At 35.7% G+C, this 21,827-nt stretch overlaps 1 protein-coding gene across 1 annotated transcript in view; it reads right to left on the bottom strand.

The window, feature by feature from the left end:
• AIDA (axin interactor, dorsalization associated) overlaps positions 1–21,827 on the bottom strand; it is a 44,400-nt gene that overhangs the window by 6,250 nt on the left and 16,323 nt on the right. Inside the window, exons 3-7 of the mRNA XM_054468044.2 lie at positions 20,058–20,111; positions 19,637–19,691; positions 13,325–13,388; positions 12,660–12,766; positions 1,857–1,979 (exon numbers count right to left, since the gene is read on the bottom strand). Coding sequence (XP_054324019.1) covers positions 1,857–1,979; positions 12,660–12,766; positions 13,325–13,388; positions 19,637–19,691; positions 20,058–20,111 — 403 coding nt within the window. The remainder of the gene's footprint in view (positions 1–1,856; positions 1,980–12,659; positions 12,767–13,324; positions 13,389–19,636; positions 19,692–20,057; positions 20,112–21,827) is intronic.

Below are 21,827 nucleotides of genomic sequence, written 5' to 3'. Positions count from 1 at the left end.
GCATGTGGAGGGGGCTGAATGAGGGGATGGGAGACTTCGTGGTGGGAAGGAGGAAACCTGTCTCAATCAGGTACAAAAGAAAGCTTGTAGAACACAAAATTTCATCTTTATAGGGAAGAAGTGAAAAGAACTTTTTGTTTTCCTTAGGAAATAGGCCACTATATTTTTGTCTGCAATAAAAACTTAGAATGTAAATAATATGCCTCAATGGGACCTTACCCCTAATTTCCAAACTTGATCAAGTGTATGGTTTGGAAAGACCTTTAAATCTAACATTATCAGAATCCCCCTGCTGTATTCAAGTCAAAGGACCAAAAACGGACATGAAAATTGCCAATGAAACCCTTCCATCAATGAATACGTTTTTACAAATATTATCTAAATTCTCATTATATTTGTTGTAACAACCTGTTTTATACCAACTAGACAGAACACTAAGTTATTGTGTATGGTTTTAATTTCCTGGATCCAGGAATCTTCCAGTTTAATCAAATTCAACATGGACTCATTTAATGACTACTCAAGTGTTTATGTATTATTCAACAGATTTGTCATAGAGAACTTAAAACGATATAGTACATTGATTGTTTCAGGTCTTAAAGATATTTACAAAAACATGTTTTAGTTCAACATGTATGCAAAGGTAACTTAACAGCTACTACACTATCATTAAACATCTTTTTGTTTTGGTGTACATTTCTGCATGAGTTACACAGTTCTGTAAATGACCTATCAAACTATAATGTAGAGTATATATGCTTTCCAGTAGGCCATATACTTGATACCTGATAACATCAGAAGTTAAAGTTTCACAGCATTAGTGCTGTGGATCACGGTCTCCAAATAATCCCTCTCTGTGGCAGAATTCCTTTTTATTTTAACTGGTACTAATGAACTTTTGAATCTGAATTTATTTCTATGACTGACAAAAGTTCTCTTCATTTGATTTCAGCCCCTATCTGTTTCTTTGACTTGCCTCAAATTACAGATTAAAGTAAACCACTTGGATTAGCTGTGCAGTTGTTTCTGGATAGGAGTATGACAACTTCATTCTCAATCGCCCAATAATTATTTTTAAAAGACTGTTAACTACTTTATAAATAAAGTACTGTATAAAATGTTTGGCAACAATAAAATAATTCAACCAATGTGGTTTCCCTTTGAAAGAATGAAAATGTTGTTTTTAAGGAATAAATGAATTGCCACACTGGGTAGGAGAAAAAAACCAAATCCTAAGAATAATCATGCTTCCTAACCACAGTAACATAGTTAAGGATAAGAAATACTTCACTTGTTGAATGCTCCATAGGATTACATTCAGAGCATGCATGCTATGGATCTGTCCTAGCTCCCCGTCCTCACCGATGATTCACTTAAGGCCTGATCCTCATCCACCTTTGTAGGACTCTCCAATGTAGACCTCTCTCTTGGACAGAAAGGAGAGGGCCTAACGCAGGAGGAATCGGGAAACAGAACACTGGGCTTTGCAAACAAACCTACACACCTTTGGAAGGTGAGGGACATTCTGTTAACCTGTATCCTGAAGGATGTATCTGCTGTTAAAGATGTGTAGCCAGCACCCCAGATGGGATTTTAAGAATAAAAAGATATACACAAAGAAAAACTCAAAAGCAAAACAATGTAAGTTATAAATAAGAAAATAAGTAAATCTCTCAGAAGTGTTCTGTGAAGAAGTGATGATCTCTTCCAGGGACTTTGCCTCATAATAGAATGAACTAAAATGAGTTGTCACATACGTAAGACTTCCTGCCCCACCACCAAAATAAAACTGTCCCAAATGAGAAGCAACATTATAAAATTCACCTGAGAAAAAAAAAGGAAACAGAGTCATTTACCCTTTACACTAACTGTAATATAGGGATCGATGCACTGCCCAGCATCTTTCAAACCAATTTTCTCAATTCTGATAGTGAGTAATGTCATTCCTGGTTCCGATGGCAACCTTGGTAATAAAGTACCTGGCAACAGAGAAAAAGCAATAAAAGCTCCATGTCATTTCACAGTAAACATTTTAACGAACACAGAGAAGATACAGCCTTGCTTGTAACTGACTTAGTAACTAGCCAGGCATTATTTTGGTTCCCAAAACTCCCAAACACCTGGCATTATTTTTTCAAATGTTTAATTATACGTAAGAGAAATCTGCAGTTCCATGTCTCATAGTCACCACTAAAGCAGAAATTATTCAAGTCTGTCAGAAATTCAAGTCACTCCAGGAAGCCCAATTATAAATTAACACATAATTAATAATAAACTCACATACATATACTTTGTATATGCTCATTTATATAATATACTTCGCATTTCAATATGAAGTGGTAGAAGAAAAAACTTTAAAAATACTTGTTATATTATCCGAACATTTGAGAAACATAATACCAGAGTTGATCAACAAATGCTTTAGTTACTTTTTTTTTGACACAGGGTCTCACTCTGTCACCCAGGCTAGAGTGCAGTGGCACAATCACAGCTCACTGCAGCCTCGACCTCCCAGGTTCAAGCGATCCTCCCACCTCAGCCTCCCGAGTACCAGGGACTACAGGCATTTGCCACTAGTTACTATTGATAGAGGAAATAATTTACAACTTAATAATGGTGTATTTAATGGAATAATTTTACAGTCTAATTTCCCATTCTTTTCCTTATGAACAATTGAAGCAAAAAAAAACACAAAAAAACAAAAAAAAACCCATCTGTTGAAATTGCAGTGAAGTTTAGATCAATTTTAGAAAGAATCACATCTTTAGAAATTGCTTCTTCCAATCCATCAACTGATATCTCTCAACTTTTTAAAGACTTCTTAATTTTCTCAATAGAATTTTATTCTTTTCTTCACAAAAGTCTTATACTTCTTTTGGTGGGTTTATTATAAGATACTTGATATTTTCTGATACTATTATAGACGGTATATTTCATTTTCTGAGCACTTATTGCTTATTTAAAGAGAGAGGATCGATTTTTTAATAATACCTCCGCTGGCAGGAAGAACTGATTTTTATGTACAGATTTTATACTCAGGAACCCTACTCTCTTATTAATACTAATGACTTATCCATAGGTTCTCTTTCATGTTCTAAATACATATTCATAACATTTGCAAATAAAGGGACAGGTTTTCCCCCTTCTAATTTTTATATTTTATTTCTTTTTCTTATACTAGTACACTGGCCAGAACTTCTAAAGCACTGTTGAGGAAAATAGTTAATAGTAGGCACCCTTGTTTTGTTCCTGATCTGAAAAGGAAAGCTTTCCATTTTATCATTAAATATGACTGAGGCGCTAAATGTCATTACAGCTACCTTTTATCAGATTAAGAATGTTCTGTTCTTGGTCTGCTAAGAAATTTTTTAAATCATGAAAGAAATTAGAATGTAATTGAAAAATGTTTCTGCATCTCTTGAGATCATGAGATTCTTCTCCTTAATCTGCTAATGTGAATTACCTTGATACATGTATCTTGCTGATTTAACAATATATTCTGAAAAAAAAAATCACTCAACAGTTCATGGAGATTTTCCTAATTATTTTCTGTAATAGTCCATGTATTGGCTATTTATTCAGCCAATCTTTGTATGGCAGTTAGGTTGTTTCTAATATATTACTATTACCAAAAACACCTCAATAGAGAACCTGGTGTATATGCAAGTATTTAAAAAAAATTTTTTTACACATTATTGGAGGTGTATCTTCAGAGTAAATTCCTAGGAACAGGATTGCTAAACTAAGAAAAATTGTATATTTTTGTTGTTGCTGAGCTATTGCTGAACTCTCCTTTAAAGGGACTATTACCACTTTCTATTCCCACTAGTGATAAATGAGCCCATTTCCCTGTTGTCTCAGCAACATGGAACTGCCATATAAGGCATTTGCATGTCTTTTATCATATGTGAAGTTGAGTATCTTCTAATACGTTTAAGAGCTATTTGTATATCTTGGGGGGGGGGGTGTATGTGTGTGTGTACTATCTGTTCATGTCTTTTGCCCAATTTTCTAATGTGTTTGGGGTCTTTGTTGTCACAACTTAAAATTTTCTTTATATATTAAGGATATTAGTCGCTTGTCATTTTGACTTTGATTATGGTGTTTTCTGACAGACAAAAGAGACAAGTTCTTTTTATGATAGACTATTTTCTCCCAAGTAAACATTAAAAATTCTTCTACCTTTAGGTGAATCAGTTTCATAACCTGTAATTGTCTAGATCTTTTAGTTGAAATAATGAGGCTGACATTTCTTTCTTCCTTACCAACAAACTTTTTTTTTGCCTGAGACTATAATAAGGTTTAATCTATTAAATATATTTCTAACAACGTAATATGGAGGCAGTGATTCCAAGCTGGAAAGATACTTAATTTATTCAGTTCTTCCCTAATTCAAGGTAGAACATAAAACATTTCATCTCCACCATGAAGGTTCAGTAGTTTTATCTTTACTAAGAAACAGCTGAAGCTATGTAATTAAGACGACAGGTAATATAGAAAGGTGTATTTCTCAGTAGTTTCTAATGTGCTCTCTCCCTGCCTAGTCAACTCCTACACTCCCTTTGAGTCTCAGTTCTGACTAGATTACCTTTGCTAAACTCTGTCAGTCCTTTTTTCGTTCACTCATAATATACTGTGTCCACCTCTAACCATGATGATGTACTTTTTTTTGGCTCTGTCTTACATGTTGAGCATCCTGAAAGACGGGGATGAGTAACTGTTCATTTTTCTATTGTTTTCACTAGTAATAAAGAGATCTTTGTTTTAGAAATATTTTGTTGAATGATAAATGAATTTTACAGTTCTAAAGGTTATTATGCTCTATTAAACACGTGGCCTGAAAACATATATCAATGTACTGCCTTATATAATATGCATGAAAGAAGACAAAATACTAGGATAATACCATACCATTCCAGGGTTAGATGAAAAAGTTAACATATTTGTGTATCAAAGATAAAAACATACAATAATTAAAAATCAAGGCAATGTATTAAAAGCAAGATTTCTAAAAGAAGAATGAACACATTCAACTGTATAGAGTAATATGAGAATAAGTAACTACATTTATAAAACTTGAAGACTGTAACTGAAGTAAGAAAAGAAATCATACATGAGCCATGAAAAACTGCGTGTTTCCAGCTAGATCATTTGCTGTTAGATCTAAAGTGAGGATCAGAAATAATAAATGTTCTTCCATGTGGAAAAGCTGCATAAATAATAAACAGCCAACTTTTACAGAACATGTCAGGGTGTGCCAGGCACTGTTCTAATCCTTTACATGTACTAACTCAATTAATCCTCCCAACAACCCTATAACACAGGTGCTACAGCACCCTGTAACAAGGTGTCCCAGTTTTTCAGAAGTGAAAACTAAGACAGAAAAATTAAGTAATCTGCCCACAATCATATAGCAGTTTGGCATGGGATTCCATGCTTGTAACCACCACACCCCATTTGGCCATTTCTTAATTGTCAATAGAGCCTAAACAGGAGCTGCAAGATGACCTCCCCATCTCAAGGTCCTTAACATAATCACATCTGCAAAGTCTCTGTTGCCGTGTAACGTAAGAAACATATGCACAGATTCTGAGGATTAGGATGTGGACATCTTTGGGAAGGGATGCATTATTTCTGCCTCACACTTCTAAATATGAAAAGCTCTGTATGGCTACAACTGTCTAAATCAAGATTTCTCAACCTGGGTTCTGTGGAATCCCAGGGTGTCCCTGAACTCACTAGGAGCTCCACGCAAGAGAGTGATTTCTATCAATGCACTGCCTTTAAATATGCACTAAAGACAATAAAATACTAGGATAATACTACACCATCTGCAGCCCCTGCAATGGGCTTTGTGCACTGAGCAATGCAGGTTCACAGTGATGGAAAGAGACTATGCAGCCCTATAGCAATTTTATTATAGGTCTTTGAGCCTCATATGGCAGTAAGCAGTTAAGATAATGTTCATTTGACTTGGTCCATTTAATTTTTTTTTTTTTTTCAGGAGACAGGGGAAGCCACTGGTAGCTGATGAGCTCTATACAGCAGTCTGATGTCAGCCTCTTCAGCTTTACCTGCCCCAACCTTCCCTTATGCACCAACAGCTGAAGCAAACATGCTCTACTTGTAGCAAAGAAAACTGGAGGAAATTTTTCAATTCAATGTGATTTCTAAAGAAGAAGTATGAGCTAGGAGAGGAAGGTTCTAAGCCTAAGCATAGAGACAATTCTCCCTAAGTAAAAACAATGAATTTCAAGCTTCTGAATCATTTCACTGCACTAGTGCACTGGGAAAAACAAAAAAGTCCATTTAATGATGAGACCTACTTATTAATAAGGTTGTACCTGGATGGATAATTTCCAAGTTGCATCATCTGTGAAAAACACTTTATCAATGCTGCGACGGATCCAACAAAATCGAAAAATCGCAACTACAAGTCACAACCATTGATAAGTAAAGACACAGATTATTTTGATATCCTAATGGCCATTTAAAATAAAGTTTTTTTTTTTTTTAAAGTAATGTTCAGCTAAAAAAGGCTCAAAAAGGAAATTACTTAGTAGCAGAGCTTAATGCCCAGAGGAAGAAAAGTCACACAGTGGGCAAGGATCTCATAATGCCTGCATGTGAAATTACAAGACGTTTCTAGCACAAGATACAGTATAAGAAATTTAAAAGGCTCCATTCAAAAACCGCGCAATAAGTGGACAGAGATGACTTTTCATATCCTGAAGAGGTTTTGTGATAAACTATAAAAAATATAGCTTCTCTATTGAGTCTAAAAATTTTACCAATAAATGACATGCTATAGCATTTGTAAGGTCTATAAATGATGGTGAACTCAAGAAAACTGTGTCTGCTGTGAAGTCCCCAAACAAGCAAAGGCCAAGCTGGATTTCATGCCCTGTCCTCACGTGTACCTCTGAGGAACTGCCGTGGGCTATACACTGTGGTGTCAAAACAGAAAACGCTGACACTGTCAACTCATGGCTTTCTTCACTGAGGTGCTGCTGTCAAAATTCTCACAAATAAAATGAAAAGTGGTTCTAGGTATCAGAGAAATGGCTAAGTTTATTCAACAAAGACCAGTTCACTCAAGAATGTTTTGAAAATTGGCCGAGCATGGTGGCTTATACCTGTAATCCCAGCACTTTGGGAGGCCAAGGTGGGTGGATTACCTGAGGTGAGGAGTTTGAGATCAGCCTGGCCAACATGGTGAAACTCTGCTTGCACTAAAAATACAAAAATTAGCCGGTGTGGTAGTGCATGACTGTAATCGAAGCTACTTGGGAGGCTGACGCAGGAGAATTGCTTGAACCCGGGAGGCAGAGGTTGCAGTGAGCTGAAATTGTACCATTGCACTCCAGCCTGGGCGACAGAGCGAGACTCTGTCTCAAAAAAAAGAAAAAAAAAAGAATGTTTTGAAAACTGTACAAGTGTCTAACCTAGCAACAGGGCAGGCTCTCAGAAGAGTGTGTTATAGCCACTGCCACCGTGGGGAAGAGATGTGGACTGTGCAAGCAAGTCCTCTGGCCATGCTGGCCATGTGAATCCCCAGATGACCACCAAGGTGTCCAGCAATCAGTACCACTCTCCCTCCTACAGGTGGTACATAGAAAAGCAGAGGAACATCTGAGGCCCCTCACTTACAACTTCTCTGTTCCAAGAGGAAGCTGATAAAAATGGAGATCCCAGCAAGGAGTAGGATCTTCTCACATTGACTAGTTCTGTGTGTGGCCAAAGGCACTCTGGACAATGGAGATTACGGAGAACCAGACTATGAATGGATGAGGAGTCTGGGGTTACATGAAAGGAACTTGAAGTCAGTGAAATCCTTTAAGACCCTGTCCTCAGAGAAGAGGAAGGCTGCCATTTCCTTTTTTGTCTTATTATTTCTGCTTTTTAAAAAATTGCTATTGTTTACATCATATACCACCACAAAAGGAAAATTTTTCTATGGTCCAAAAGGGCAAATAGCATGATGGTGTTTGTTCTAAAATAGTAGTATATCACCACCTAGACCAGAACGTTAAAGAGGCAATGCCTTCTCAGAAAATTACTAAGGATTGTATCTTCTGAAAACATTGTGATTTGAATTTGCTTATTAAGTTTATTTGATTTTTATATGATATTTTATAGATGCTTGTCACAGGCACTGGTACTTCAATGAGAGGTCAGTCCTTATGTTGCCTTGGTGCTTTGAAAATTAAATGTCATGTACAAAGAGTACATAATTTTTTATCCACACTTTTAGGACAGAATTCAATCAGGTGTCTAAAATGCAAACTCAACATTATCATATCATAATATATACATATGATAATATATATACCCATGATAATATATACATTGCTAGTTTCCACCATTTTTAACTTATCATACTTGTAATTAAATTTGCATATCTGGTATGTATCTGATTTTCTCAGTCATCCAAATTTTTTTTGAGTATATATTTCTTTGTGCTGCCAAAACATAATAAAAATATACATACTTGATAATGCTTTGCATTATTTTGAGATAATTTTTAACATAATTTAAGATAAAGATACTGCTCAAATTGGCTACAATATTTGGTAGATGGAAGATAACACATGAAATGTGTCTTGAAAATCTGGCAATAGAAAATCTTTGCAATTTGCATTGCACATAGATAACAGGTCATGGTGATACCATTTATTTGTTTGAATTGCTGAGTTACATTTAGAGATAGAAATCATTGTAAAATATTAAAACACATATGCAATTTATTTTAGCTAGCAATTGATTAGCAGTTGAGGAACATGGGTTCCTCAAGCTTTTAAGAGAAAGGCTTTGAAATTATAAGTTTGTTCATTTTGAAATTATTTTAAAAGTTTGACAAAATCTTAGGGGCCATTATCATTGAAATAATATTGTATGTAGGTCTGTTGAATTAAAGCTATACCTGATTAAAGTTGTTTGTAAACATAACCATACACTTCAGATGATATTAACTGCTTGGCCCCTAAACATGTTCTGGATTTCCACAAAAAAGGAATGCCCTGATAGTCACAGGAAAGCAATGAACATTTGCTACAGTTTTTGACTTTCTTACATGTGTGTTAGCAAGAAAAGAAACTGCTTCATTTCAGCGGAAAATAAAATCCATGTTTTCTTATCTTTCAAGTTCAACTCAGAATTGAATAGTTATGCAGCAGAAAACAAATACAGGTTTGACATTAAATAGGTAAATTTCATTCTTTGAGTTTCAAAAATAATGTTTTATGATTACATAAGCCTACGTAAGAGATGAAGAACCAGTACCTATGTATAATAATTCTGAAACTGCTACGACTATTTGAGCTTGGATCATGTTACTTAGTAAGAAAATATTTTTAAAAGTCTTGTGTAAAGTTGTGTCTTAGCTATTTTTAAAGTTATATTGCTTTGGTTTATCATTTTATAGCTTTACTATTCAAGACTATCAGTAAATTTTTAGGTTATAAATAATAGGCTATAAGCTTATACTTTCTATTTAAATGAAATCTACCAAGACTATCTTTAGAAAAGTTAACTCCCATTTTGGCTAGGCCAATTATATAACATAAATACGTTTGTCTTATAAAATTTAAAAATTTTGAAAAGAAAGTAAGGAGATTAATATCAAGAAAGGTAAGTAAGCTTGACTACCTTTTTTTTATTTTCATGAAAGGCTGGCTAAAAAGTTTTTAATTTTAAATTTTAAATCAGAAAAAAATTATTCTTGGTCATACTGTATCTACATACCATACATCATACCCTCACACCTCATTATCTTAACAGTGGTAGTGGTTAGTATATGAGTTGGTCAAAACTCATTAAAGGTACATATTAAAAAGAATGAATTTCTTTTTTTTTTTTGAGACGGAGTCTGGCTGTTGTTAGCCTGGGTTGGAGTACAATGGCACAACCTTAGCTCACAGCACCTCCGCCTCCCAGGTTCCAGCAATTCTCCTGCCTCAGCTTCCCAAGTAGCTGAGATTACAGGTGCCCACCACCACGCCTGGCTAATTTTTGTATTTTTAGTAGAGACGGGGTTTCACCAAGTTGTCCAGGCTGGTCTCAAACTCCTGACCTCAGGTGATTCACCTGCCTCGGCCTCCCGAAGTTTTGGAATTACAGGCGTGAGCCACTGCGCCCAGCCAAGTGAATTTCATATATGTAAATATCCTAGTAAAACTGATTTTAAATTTTGGGTTCCCTTTGGGTAACAAGAAACTTTTTCTTGCTCTATAATTAAAAGTTAAGTATCATCTTGCTATTTCAATTACATTTTCAATGAATATAATTTTACAAGTTATTTTTCAATAACACAGGCCCTGAACAATATGATCCCAAACCAAATATAGCTAATTAAACCATACATACTCTTTCTTTTAAGGGGAAAAAAATTCAGGGACTAGAAGGGTTCAGTAAGGCATTTGTATCTCTGAAATGAAATATCACAATGCTATATCAGAATACAAATTCAGTTTGGGCTTTATCTTACATAGCAAATGGATTTAATTTATGGTAGAAGTTCCTTTTCAACTTAGCAACCTGAACTCCATAAAGACATTAATCTGCCCACTTCATGATTTACATCATCTGCTTCTTGTTTGATACAGAAGTACAGTAAGCAGGAAAACAACCAAATCAGATAGAAATTTATAGAACTGGAAGCTATACCAATTACAGTATGTGGTTTGAAAAGGCAATAAAAATTATCAAGTCAGTGAAACAGCAAAATATCTCACCATCTTGGCAATCTTGAAATACCCTATAAAAGCAAGAAAAATATAGCTCTATCTTCATAAAGCAAAGTAAATTGGAAATAATGCCCTTGTATCAAAGAAACATTATTAACAATAAGAGCTACCATTAATAGTGCCTGCAATGTTTCCAATAACCCTGCAGTGTAGCTACTGTTATCCCCATGTAGAGATGATGATAAGGGTAACAGCCACCACTAATATTCAGCATATAAACAATACAATGCTAAATGGTTTACACTTAGTATCTTGTTAATCTTCACAGTAACCTTATGAGTTAGGCACTATCATTATCCCATTTTATAAAGAAACAGAAGTTCAGATTGGTTTAAGACACAGGAGCAAAGTCACTCAACTAGTGATTGGCAGAGCCCAGACTCAAAAGCCCAGTTATCTGTTGGTCCAAGCCTATATTGTTCCTACTCTAAATGACTGCTCTTCAAGGAGTATTCAAAATACTGGAATATTAATTATGAAGAAAGCTATCTGAACAGCACACAGATTGTATTTAACTATAATGGAAAGCTTCTAGAATCTCTTCTAAAATGCATCACAGTATTATAGCAGATTGCTATACTTCCTAAAGTAAACTAGTTTATCAGAAATAAAAACTGTACTTTATAAGAACAGAACAGAGTAAAGCAGTAATTGGGAGAGGCAAGAAATTTACCCAGGGTGCTTGCCAAGGTTATTTACAGGGAGGGAAGATACTCATGGAGAGCTTCTAGAAATAAAAAAGTTTCCATATATTCTTTGCTTCCCTAAAACAAGATGGGGAAGAAAGGGCAATTGTTCAATATCCACTCCCATGGGTCCACTTTTAACCACCACAATTTGATTAATTAAAGAAGTACTTATGGCCGGGCGCAATGGCTCATGCCTGTAATCCCAGCACTGTGAGAGGCTGAGGCAGGTGGATCACCTGAGGTCAGGAGTTCGAGACCAGCCTGGCCAACATGGTGAAACCCTGTCTCTACTAAAAATACAAAAATTAGCCGGGTGTGGTGGCATGGGCCTATAATCCCAGCTACTTGGGAGGGTGAGATACGAGAATTGCTTGAAACCTGGGAGGCGGAGTTTGCTGTGAGCCGAGATGGTGCCACTGCACTCCAGCTTAGGTGACAGAACGAGACTCTGTCTCAAAAGAAAACAAAACAAAACAAAAAAAGTACTTATGACAGTATACAGAAAAGAATTAACATAGCAGGCCTAAGACTGTTATTCTTAGAAAACGTCCTTGCAAGGTCAGCCCATGGCTGGCATCTGGGATCTTGGATTTGGGGAGGGTTCCCACCATTCCCTGATAAGAATGGTCACTGTGCCTAAACTGTGTAAACAATATGGTTTGTGCTAAACATCTTGTTTCCTCTGTAGTCTGGAATTTTGGTCTGTGTCAGGCAGAAGGTACCCACATAATCAGTCCCCAATAAAAGCTTTGGGCACTGACTCTAAAGAGCTTCTCTAGTAGACAACATTGTGCATTTCACATATGTTGTCACAACTTGTTGCACGGGAAATTAAGCACGTCTTATGTGACTCTCCTGGAAGGGGATTCTTGAAAGCTTGCATCTGGTTTCCTCCAGACTTTGCACACATGCCTTTTCTGTTTGCTGATTTTGTTCTTGTGTTCCCTTGTAATGAATCCTAGCTATGAATACAACTACATAGTGAGCCTTGTGAGTCGTCCTAGTGAATCCCTGAACATGGGGATGGTCCTGAGGACCCCTGATACAGATAGTAAGATAACTTCACACCATACTTATGAAATAGCTACTGCCAATAAAATTTGCCTAAGATTGGCATGAGCTTTAGAGTGGTTGTACTGCCCCACTAGCAAATACCAAGTAAGTTTCAAACACCCTGACTTTGGTTGCAGTTAAGTAATGTTTATTTTTAATAAGTGATACCTACCAGGAACTCTAGCAGGAAAAGAATCAGGAGACCCTGCTCCAGCACCACCTTCTTCTTCATCTTCTTCAAATTCCAAATTCTCTTCTTCACCAGGTGCCAAAATTCTTCTACACAAAAAAAGGGCAGAAAAAACAACAAACTGCAAAACTAAATATACTAGTGAAGCCTCACAGATACTCGTTTCCCAGGCAAGATGCTGACATAAAAAAATGCTGATAGGCCGGGTGTGGTGGCTCATGCTTGTAATACTAGCACTTTTGGAGGCCGAGGCGGGTAGACTGCCTGAGCTCAGGAGTTCGAGACCAGCCTGGGCAACACGGTGAAATCCCGTCTCTACTAAAATACAAAAAAATTAGCTGGGCGTGGCACCGTGCACCTATAATCCCAGTTACTTGGGAGGCTGAGGCAGGAGAATTGCTTGAACCCAGGAGGCAGAGGTTGCAGTGAGCCGAGATAGCGCCATTGCACGCCAGCCTGGGTGACAAAGCAAGACTCCATCTCAAAAAAATAATAATACTAAAATAAAATAAAATGCTGATATACTGTTATCATTGTTGATGTCAATGATATCAATAATACCAAAGTTGATATTTAAGAAAACCCAGAAATATCTGAAAGAGAGGTATAAAATAAAATAAGAAAATAAATATAAATGTTTCTTTTACCTTAATGGGACAGGCTGAACATCAAATGGGAATTCTTTATTATATGTAAGAATATTCTTTAGGACTAGAATAAGAAGATAAAGAAATATGAATTCTTCCATGAAGCAAAATCAAAAATTATATCTTAAATGATTAATTTTTAATCAATTTTATTGTGCATATTAATATATATATTTAAATTCCCAGCCTTACCACCATTTGAGAGCTACACAGTACATTTGTCCACTGAAGTCTTAGCAAAATTAAAATATCCATGATATACTCTAGGTACCAGTATCTTCAGAGTAATGTCAGATCTCCAAGAAGAGAAGAGTAAGTTCCAGAGTCTCAGAGCCCTCACAGAAAATGAATCCTATCTACAAGTTCCTAGGTGAGACATGGGGTACCAGAAAAAGAGAACGCCTCCTCCCTATAGTAGTTTAATTAAAAGATTTGAGCCTGGGCAACACAGGGAGACTCCTGTCTCTACAAAATAAAAATAAAAATTAGCCAGGCATGGTGGCACAGGCCTGTGGTCCCAGCTACTCAGGAGGCTGAGGTAGGAGAATCACTTGAGCCTGGGAGGTCAAGGCTGCAGTGAGCCATGATCACGCCATTGCAAGAATGATACTCTGTTTCCAAAAAAAAAGTTGTATAAAAGATGCCCAGTTAGAGATACATGAATACATTTTATTCTCTGTCCTGAGATTTCCTCTCAATGCCATTAAACTGGTAGTTTGTAGCAGCAAGGTTATAATTCTCATATTTCTTTTATGATAAAATTTATTATACTGAGTCCTGGCATTCTGAGTCTTAAAAAATTATTATAATCAGTCATGCACCACATAATAATGTTTCAGTCAGCGACAGACCACATACATGACAGTGGTCCCATAAGATTACAATGGAGCTGAAAAATTTCAACTGCCTAGTATATACTATACTTTTTATAGTATATTGTTTACATGGAACTTACTGTACTTACTATATTTTTTGTCATTATTTTAGAGTGTACTTCTTCTACTTACTAAAAAAAAGTTAATTTTTTTTTTTTTTTTTTTTTTTTTTGAGACAGAGTCTCGCTCCGTCGCCCAGGCTAGAGTGCATTGGCATGATCTCGGCTCACTGCAACCTCTGCCTCCCAGGTTCAAGCGATTCTCCTGCCTCAGCTTCCCGAGTAGCTAGGATTACAGGCATGAGCCACCACACCTGGCTAATTTTTGTATTTTTATAGAGACGGAGTTTCGCCATGTTGCCCAGGCTGGTCTCGAACTCCTGACCTCAGGTGATTGCCTGCCTCAGCCTCCCCCCAGAAAAAGTTAATTATAAAACAGCCTCAGGCAGGTCCTTCAGGAGGTATCAGAAGAAGGCATTGTTATCATAGGAGACGACAGCTCCATGTGTGTTACTGCCCTGGAAGACCTTACAGTGGGACAAGATGTGGAGGTGGAAGACAGTGATATTGATGATCCTGACCCCGTGTAGGCCTAAGCTAATGTGTGTGTGTGTTTCTTAGTTGTTAAAAAAAAGTTTAAAAAGTAAAAACAAACAAAAATTAAAATAGAAAACACTTATAGAATAAGGACATAAGGAAAAAATATTATTGTGGCTGGCGCATTGGTTCACACCTGTAATCCCAGCACTTTGGGAGGCTGAGGCAGATGGATCCCTGGCAGACAGGAGTTTGAGACCAGCCTGGCCAACACAGCGAAACCGCATCTCTACTAAAAATATAAAAAAATTAGCCAGGCCTGGTGGCACACGCCTGTAATTCCAGCTACTCCGGAGGCTGAGTCATGAGAATTGCTTGAACCCAGGAGATGGAGGTTGCAGTGAGCGGACATCATGCCACTGCACTCCAGCCTGGTCAACAGAGCCAGACTGTCTCAAAAGCTGTCTCAAGAAAAAAAAATATATATATATACGTGTGTGTATATATATATATACACGTGTGTATATATATATACGTGTGTGTATATATATATACGTGTGTATATATATATACGTGTGTGTATATATATACGTGTATATATGTGTATTATATATACGTGTATATATGTGTATTATATATACGTGTATATATGTATATATATACACACACATATATACATATATACACACATATATACATATATACACATATATATGCACACACACACACATATATATTTGTACAGCTGTACAAAGTGTTTGTATTTTAAGCTAAATGGTATTACAAAAGAGTCTAAAAGTTTTAAAAAGTTTAAGTTAATAAAGTTTATATACAGTAAACTAAGGTTAATTTGTTATTAAAGACAGGATAATTTTTACAATAAATTTAGTTTAGCCTAATTGTACAGTGTTTATAAAGTCTACGGTAGTGTACAATAACGTCCTAGGCCTTCATATCCATTTATCACTCACTCAATGACTCACCCAGAGCAACTTGCAGTCCTGCAAGCTCCATTCATAGTAAGTACCCTATAAAGGCATATCATTTATTATCTTTTACATGTATTTTTACTATCCTTTTTCTACTATGTTCGGATAGGTTACATACATAAAAACTTACCACTGTGTTACAATTGCCTACAGTATTCAGTACAGTAACAGGTTGTAGAGGTTTGTAGCCTAGGAGCAATAGGCTATACCATATAGGCTATACTATCTAGGTTTGTGTAAGTGTACTCTATGATGCTTACACAACAAAATCACCTAAGGATGTATTTCCTTGAGTGCATCCCTGTCATTAAGTGACAAATGATTGTATATATACACATGTACTTCCATATTTATATACACACATTCACAAAGAGGGGTTCATCCTGAAGAGAAGACTTCAAACAATATGGGACCACCTGCTGTGTTCTGGCTGTGACCAATCTATATTTCAATGATTACATTCTGGCATGTAAACTTAAAGAGAGGCATCTTACAATTCTAGCTACCTCTGAAGGATATGTATGTAATTCAGTTTCGTTTCTAGCTTTATGGGTGCCCAGTAACTACTCGTGATTACATTAAAGTGAATTCATGACATTAACTGGAAGACCTAAAAGGCTTCCATGATTTTGTACTCAATTTATTCAATCTTTAATTTTGGAGTCCTGCAGTTTAGAGCTAAAATGGGTGTGGCATATTGGCATCCCAAAGGAGGAAATCCAGAGACTGCATGTTGCAATTCCATGACTTACTCCAACATTCCTTCATCTTCTTCTTACATATATATAAATCTTTATGTTTATATGTATATGATCTTATATATAATCTATACTCTTCATACATATAATCTATACCTTCTTATATATATAATCTTTTATACATAATCCATAGTATATTCATTCTTATCTATGTAATCTATACCAAACCCTCCAGTGAGAAAGAACTCTGACGCTGGTGTCTAGATTCTCATTCATTCTCTTTCTTCTTCTCAACAAATATGGATTGAGTGCCTATAATGTTCCAGCCACTGATTTAGGTGCTAAAGAGAACAGTGATCAAGACAGAGAGTCTTTGCCCTCATATATGGATCTCAGACTCTCATCAGAAAAAGCAATAAGCCAACAAGTAAGATAATGTAACTGTGATTAGTGTTATAAAGGACACAAACAGGATAAGTGTGTAAATGGATTAAGTAGAGAAGAGGGAAAACTTTAGCTAAGGTAGACAGGGTAAGCCTTTCAAAACCAAATTATTAGAAGACATCTGAGCCACGACCTAGGATGACAGGAACCATCTGCAGGCAGCTGTAGGGAAAGGGCTTTCCAGGGATTAGCAAACAGCCTGGAGCAACAACAAAGGCTCTGAGGCAGAAACTAGTCAGGCTTGTTCAAGGAATAGAATCAACTGTATAGCAGAAGTTTGATAAGCAAGGCAGAAGTGGCCGAAGATGAAAGTTAGAAGGTTTGAAATCAAATCCTAGCCCAAGAATTATGCCAATGACTTGAACATTCACATAGCCACTCTGAATCTCAGTTTCCTCAATTCTACAATGAGAACATTTCCTTCAGAGTCTGTCAGAATTAAAATCATGAAATTACATAGAAAAATTTAAAGTACAAGTATAAACCTACATTATATATAACTCGTTCTCTACCACTATTTAGCCGACTAGAATCCCTGCATTTCAGATCTCACTAAAAAGCACTGTTTTTAAAAAAAATTATAAGAACATCCTTTCTAAACTTCATACATGATAGCTCATTGTGAGTAAATGATTAATTCAACTCAATAAATATCAATTAATCACTAACATAATATTGTATTAGATACCAAGAATGGGAAAGGGGAACAGGTGACAAAAAAGACCATGTGTCATTCATATCAGAAACAAAAACACATAGTAATATTTTAATAATAAAATGGGGAAAAAAATCAACCTTTACATTTGTATAAAACACCAATAAAAAAGTTGAAAACTGTATCAGTTACTAGGAATATCCTCCATTTGTATTGTAATAGAAGAATTAAACAGCATTTTCTTTTCTTAGGTATCAGTGCTTTGAAAAGGAAATGCTTGTTTTGGCATAATAACCTTTCATTATTTTGTTTTTACAAATGTAGAGTGTATCAAATACTTAATTTATGTGGATAATTTTGGAAGGAAAAACAGATCCTTTCTCATTTTCTGTGGGATAGGTTTCCATTTTCACCAGCTATAGAATAACAGGGATTGTAATGCCTTTAAAAACAGGATTTACCTTAAACTTTACATAGGGTTTTCCTTCCACTAGTACTACTAATTATACTTTAGGAGGATGCGGAGAAGGGGAGAGGTGAGTTTATAATTTCACAGAAGGTATTAAATGAACACAAAGTACATCATGGGTTGGAGACTCACTGGCTCATTCAGTAGACTCTACACACTGAGGACCTCTGAATGGCAGACGTGGGGACTAGTAAAAATTCTGCACTCCCAGCCTGTTCTCACGGAGCATGGACCTGCCACCCTCCTGAAGCTTACACTCTAGAAATGACACACACACAAATATCAATATGTGTTCTCTTTGCCACTGACTTGTTTCATTTTTGTGGTAGGCAAAATGGGTAACTGTTCCCATCTGAAACATTATTTCTTAATTATGAGAAGTTTCCCTAAAGACATTCAATTCTATTCAATGTAACAAAATTTGCCATGCCCATATTACGTACAAAGCACTGAATTAGGCTCTGTGGGAAAAATACAAAGGTTATTCACAATCTCTCTGAGGAGTGAAACAAATACAGGGCAAACAATGAAGATGGATATAAAAAGTGTTACTATAAAAGATAGGAAGCCGAGTTCAATATGGCTAGGGAAACAGAGAAAGATGGGACATCTGAGGGACTTTGAAGGATGAATTTATGGAAGGGAATTTTACAGGGTCATGAAGAGATATGTTTGAGTAAGAAGTAGTATGTGACTGAGGATTATAAGCAAATTAAATGTATTTTCACAACCAGTATGAATTTCAGACATAATTTTCAATAGTTTTTTTAAAACTCTGAAGAATACATCAGCAAAACAACCAACCTAGTCCAACCTAGTCCAACATACTGCAAGTTACAGTCATTAATTTTCCTCAGAAGAGGCTACTAAGGGCTGAAGTGAAATAGAGCAAGTTGTTTCAGCTTTGTTCAACTATAAAGTGAGAGAACTCAACTATATGACTCTTAAAACTCCTTTCTGTTCTAAAATGCTATGATTTTATGATTCCCTACTTAGATATTTGACTTAGATGGATAAATAAACTCTATTTACATAATAATGTTAAGATGTGCGATCTTGTCTCAATGAAAAATGAGAATATTGATTTATATTCATTTAGTTTTATATTCAACTCTTGTGCATTTGCCCATATTGCAAAGAACATTCATCTGAACCAGCAAAAAAGCTTTATTTGGCAGCATACTAACCACCAAAACATTTGAAGAAATTATTTACTTCAAAGAAGTTTTAAAGAGAAAGGAAAGTGAAGACAACAAAAAAATATTTTGCAGAGCAGCTCCAACAGCTGGACTGTAGTTTTCAATGACATGTAGTGTAAATGGGCATCAATGACTAAAGCTTTATATTCTCCACTAGATGCTGCTGCAAATGTTTACCAAAGTAATTGTGGTTTTATTAAAGTAAGACAAAATAAAGGCTAATACATATTTAGATGAGGTAGAATCTCATACATTCTACAACGAAGGTAAAATCCAAAAAATAATTACTACAAATGTTACAGAAGCAACAAAAGCAACCAAAAAATCACATAGGACTAGATATTAACAGAAATAAATCAAATCAGAATCTTTGTTAAATAGCCTTAACATCTTTAATAGATTATTTTTCCAAAGGAGTATCACAAAAAAATATAAACTTAAACTTACTTGGTTCTAGCTTCTTCAGGTCCTCCAGTTTAAATTCTTCTTGAGACTGTGTGGACTAAATTTAAAATAAGCATATTACATCTTTCCACTACAAGGATTTCACTGCACCCTGTCTTTTAAGCAGCAAGAACCAAATATTCAAAAGGATTCTATTTCTTGCTTTCAAGGTAGAAAATGAAAAGTCCCAAACTGGTTTTTGTTTATTTTTGGAACACTCAGGCCAAAAATAACAGAAAAAATTGAAGTCATATCTTTTATTTTACAATTTATAAAATATGAACTAAAAAAGTATGAATTTAATAGATGTTGTTATAAAACACTTCTGAGACAATACTGCTTTTAACATAAATGTATAATGTTTTATCAGAATAATGCAGAATAAGTTATTTTCCTTGTATTACAGAGGAGAAAAACTCCTTACCTGTAAAGCTGCACTTCGCAATTCCAAGCATGTTGCAATTTTGCCTATGGTTTTCTGCAGGGGAATAAAAAAAGCTATAAATACCAAAATTATCATAACTGTTAGTTCAAATCATCAAGTTAATTTTTATTAACAAAAGATCCATAATTCTCTTAAATAAGTTAAATTTTATTTCTTTCTAGCATCTTTCAGACTTTAGAGAAAAGAAATAAGAGGCAAAGGGTTGGGATGAGGGAGAGAAGGTGAGTATATATTCTCCCCTGACCTAATGTGCCACAGCTAATTCTAAATCAAGTTTGCTTTGATGACAGCTGTAGATATGATTTAAAGGGCTGCCTGGTATCTTCTGCTCCAAGCTTCACCTTTTCTTCTCCATAAAGCCTAAAATTCACCTTTTAAAAGGCTTAAAAATATCTGAAAGTTAGCATAATGGTACAATGAATTTAATTCTGACTTAAGTCCAACACCAACTTGTTTAATTAAATATATAGGCAACACTAAGCAAAATTGGTATTTGTGATAAATGGTGGTAAATTTTATAGTTGGATCTGTTTCATATAACATGAGCTATAAAATGGATATTAATGATAGGGCATAGATAGTGTTTGCCTTTAATAAGCTCATGTTGCATTAGGAGAGATAAGACACATACAGAATCATTATAAAATAAAGCGGACATTTGATTGTATGAGCTTTAGCAAGGTATGCCATTATATGACCTAAAGAAACAGAACAAGATCTGTATTAGGAATCAAGCCCCAACGACCAGGAGGATTTCTAAAATTAAAGGATTTAGAAAATTGTCATGGTTCAATTGTCTAAAGTCTCAAACTGAAAGCAGAAGGAAAAGTAAAGTTGAGAGAAGGGGGCTGTCATTCTGAGGTGGACCTTCAATAACCAGCTGAGAAATCTGTGATTACTTTAGCAGTAATTACACAGAAGGGATTTTTTTGTGTTTTGGTTTTCTCTACCTCTTTCAGATCTGCCCTTTAAGAAGACTATTGTGGCCAGGCATGGTAGCTCACGCCTGTAATCCCAGCACTTTGGGAATCCAAGGCAGGCGGATCACTTGAGGTTGGGGGTTCGAGACCAGCCTGGCCAACATGGTGAAACTCTGTCTCTACTAAAAATACAAAAATTAGCCAGGTATGGTTGCGCATGCCTGTAGTCCCAGCTACTGGGAAGGCTGAGGCAGGAGAATCACTTAAACCTGGGAGGCGGAGGTTGCAGTGAGCTGAAATCACGCCACTGCACTCCAGCCTGGGTAACAGAGTGAGACTCCATCTCAAAAAAAAAGACTATTGTGATAAAAGTATACATAGGTTGAAGTAGAAAAGGGCAAAGACTAAAGGCAAAATCAATCAGATTATTTCAATTGTCCAAGTAAATAGTAATCAGAACAAAAATATGAATAACTAGGGTGGAAATTAAAGGGAGATTCATATAAGAAACATATATCAGGACAGGCAGCTAATTACGCCCATCAAGGCTTTTAAGTCCTTCCAAAAGAGATACTTCTTAAGTTTTTATTAGGAATAAATCCAGATCATAAAAGTATTTATGCACAATGTCTGCAATGCCTGCACAATGAAATATTCTGGGAAGGAAAAAAGCATGTTTTTCTAAATGTATTGATAACTTGCAAAAGTTTAGTAAATTGGACTTGGTGGTTTTCTCTTTTATCAATTTTCTTTGGAAGGTGAATAAGGAGCAAAGAGGAGTAACAAGTGCCATCCTGGCCCCTAGTACTTATGCAAGTGGGCACTATAC

This window comes from Pongo pygmaeus, chromosome 1, assembly GCF_028885625.2.
Source record: "Pongo pygmaeus isolate AG05252 chromosome 1, NHGRI_mPonPyg2-v2.0_pri, whole genome shotgun sequence".
Classification (NCBI taxonomy): domain Eukaryota; kingdom Metazoa; phylum Chordata; class Mammalia; order Primates; family Hominidae; genus Pongo; species Pongo pygmaeus.
Note: the sequence above shows the minus strand (reverse complement) of the source record. Positions and strands in the feature narration are given on the sequence as shown.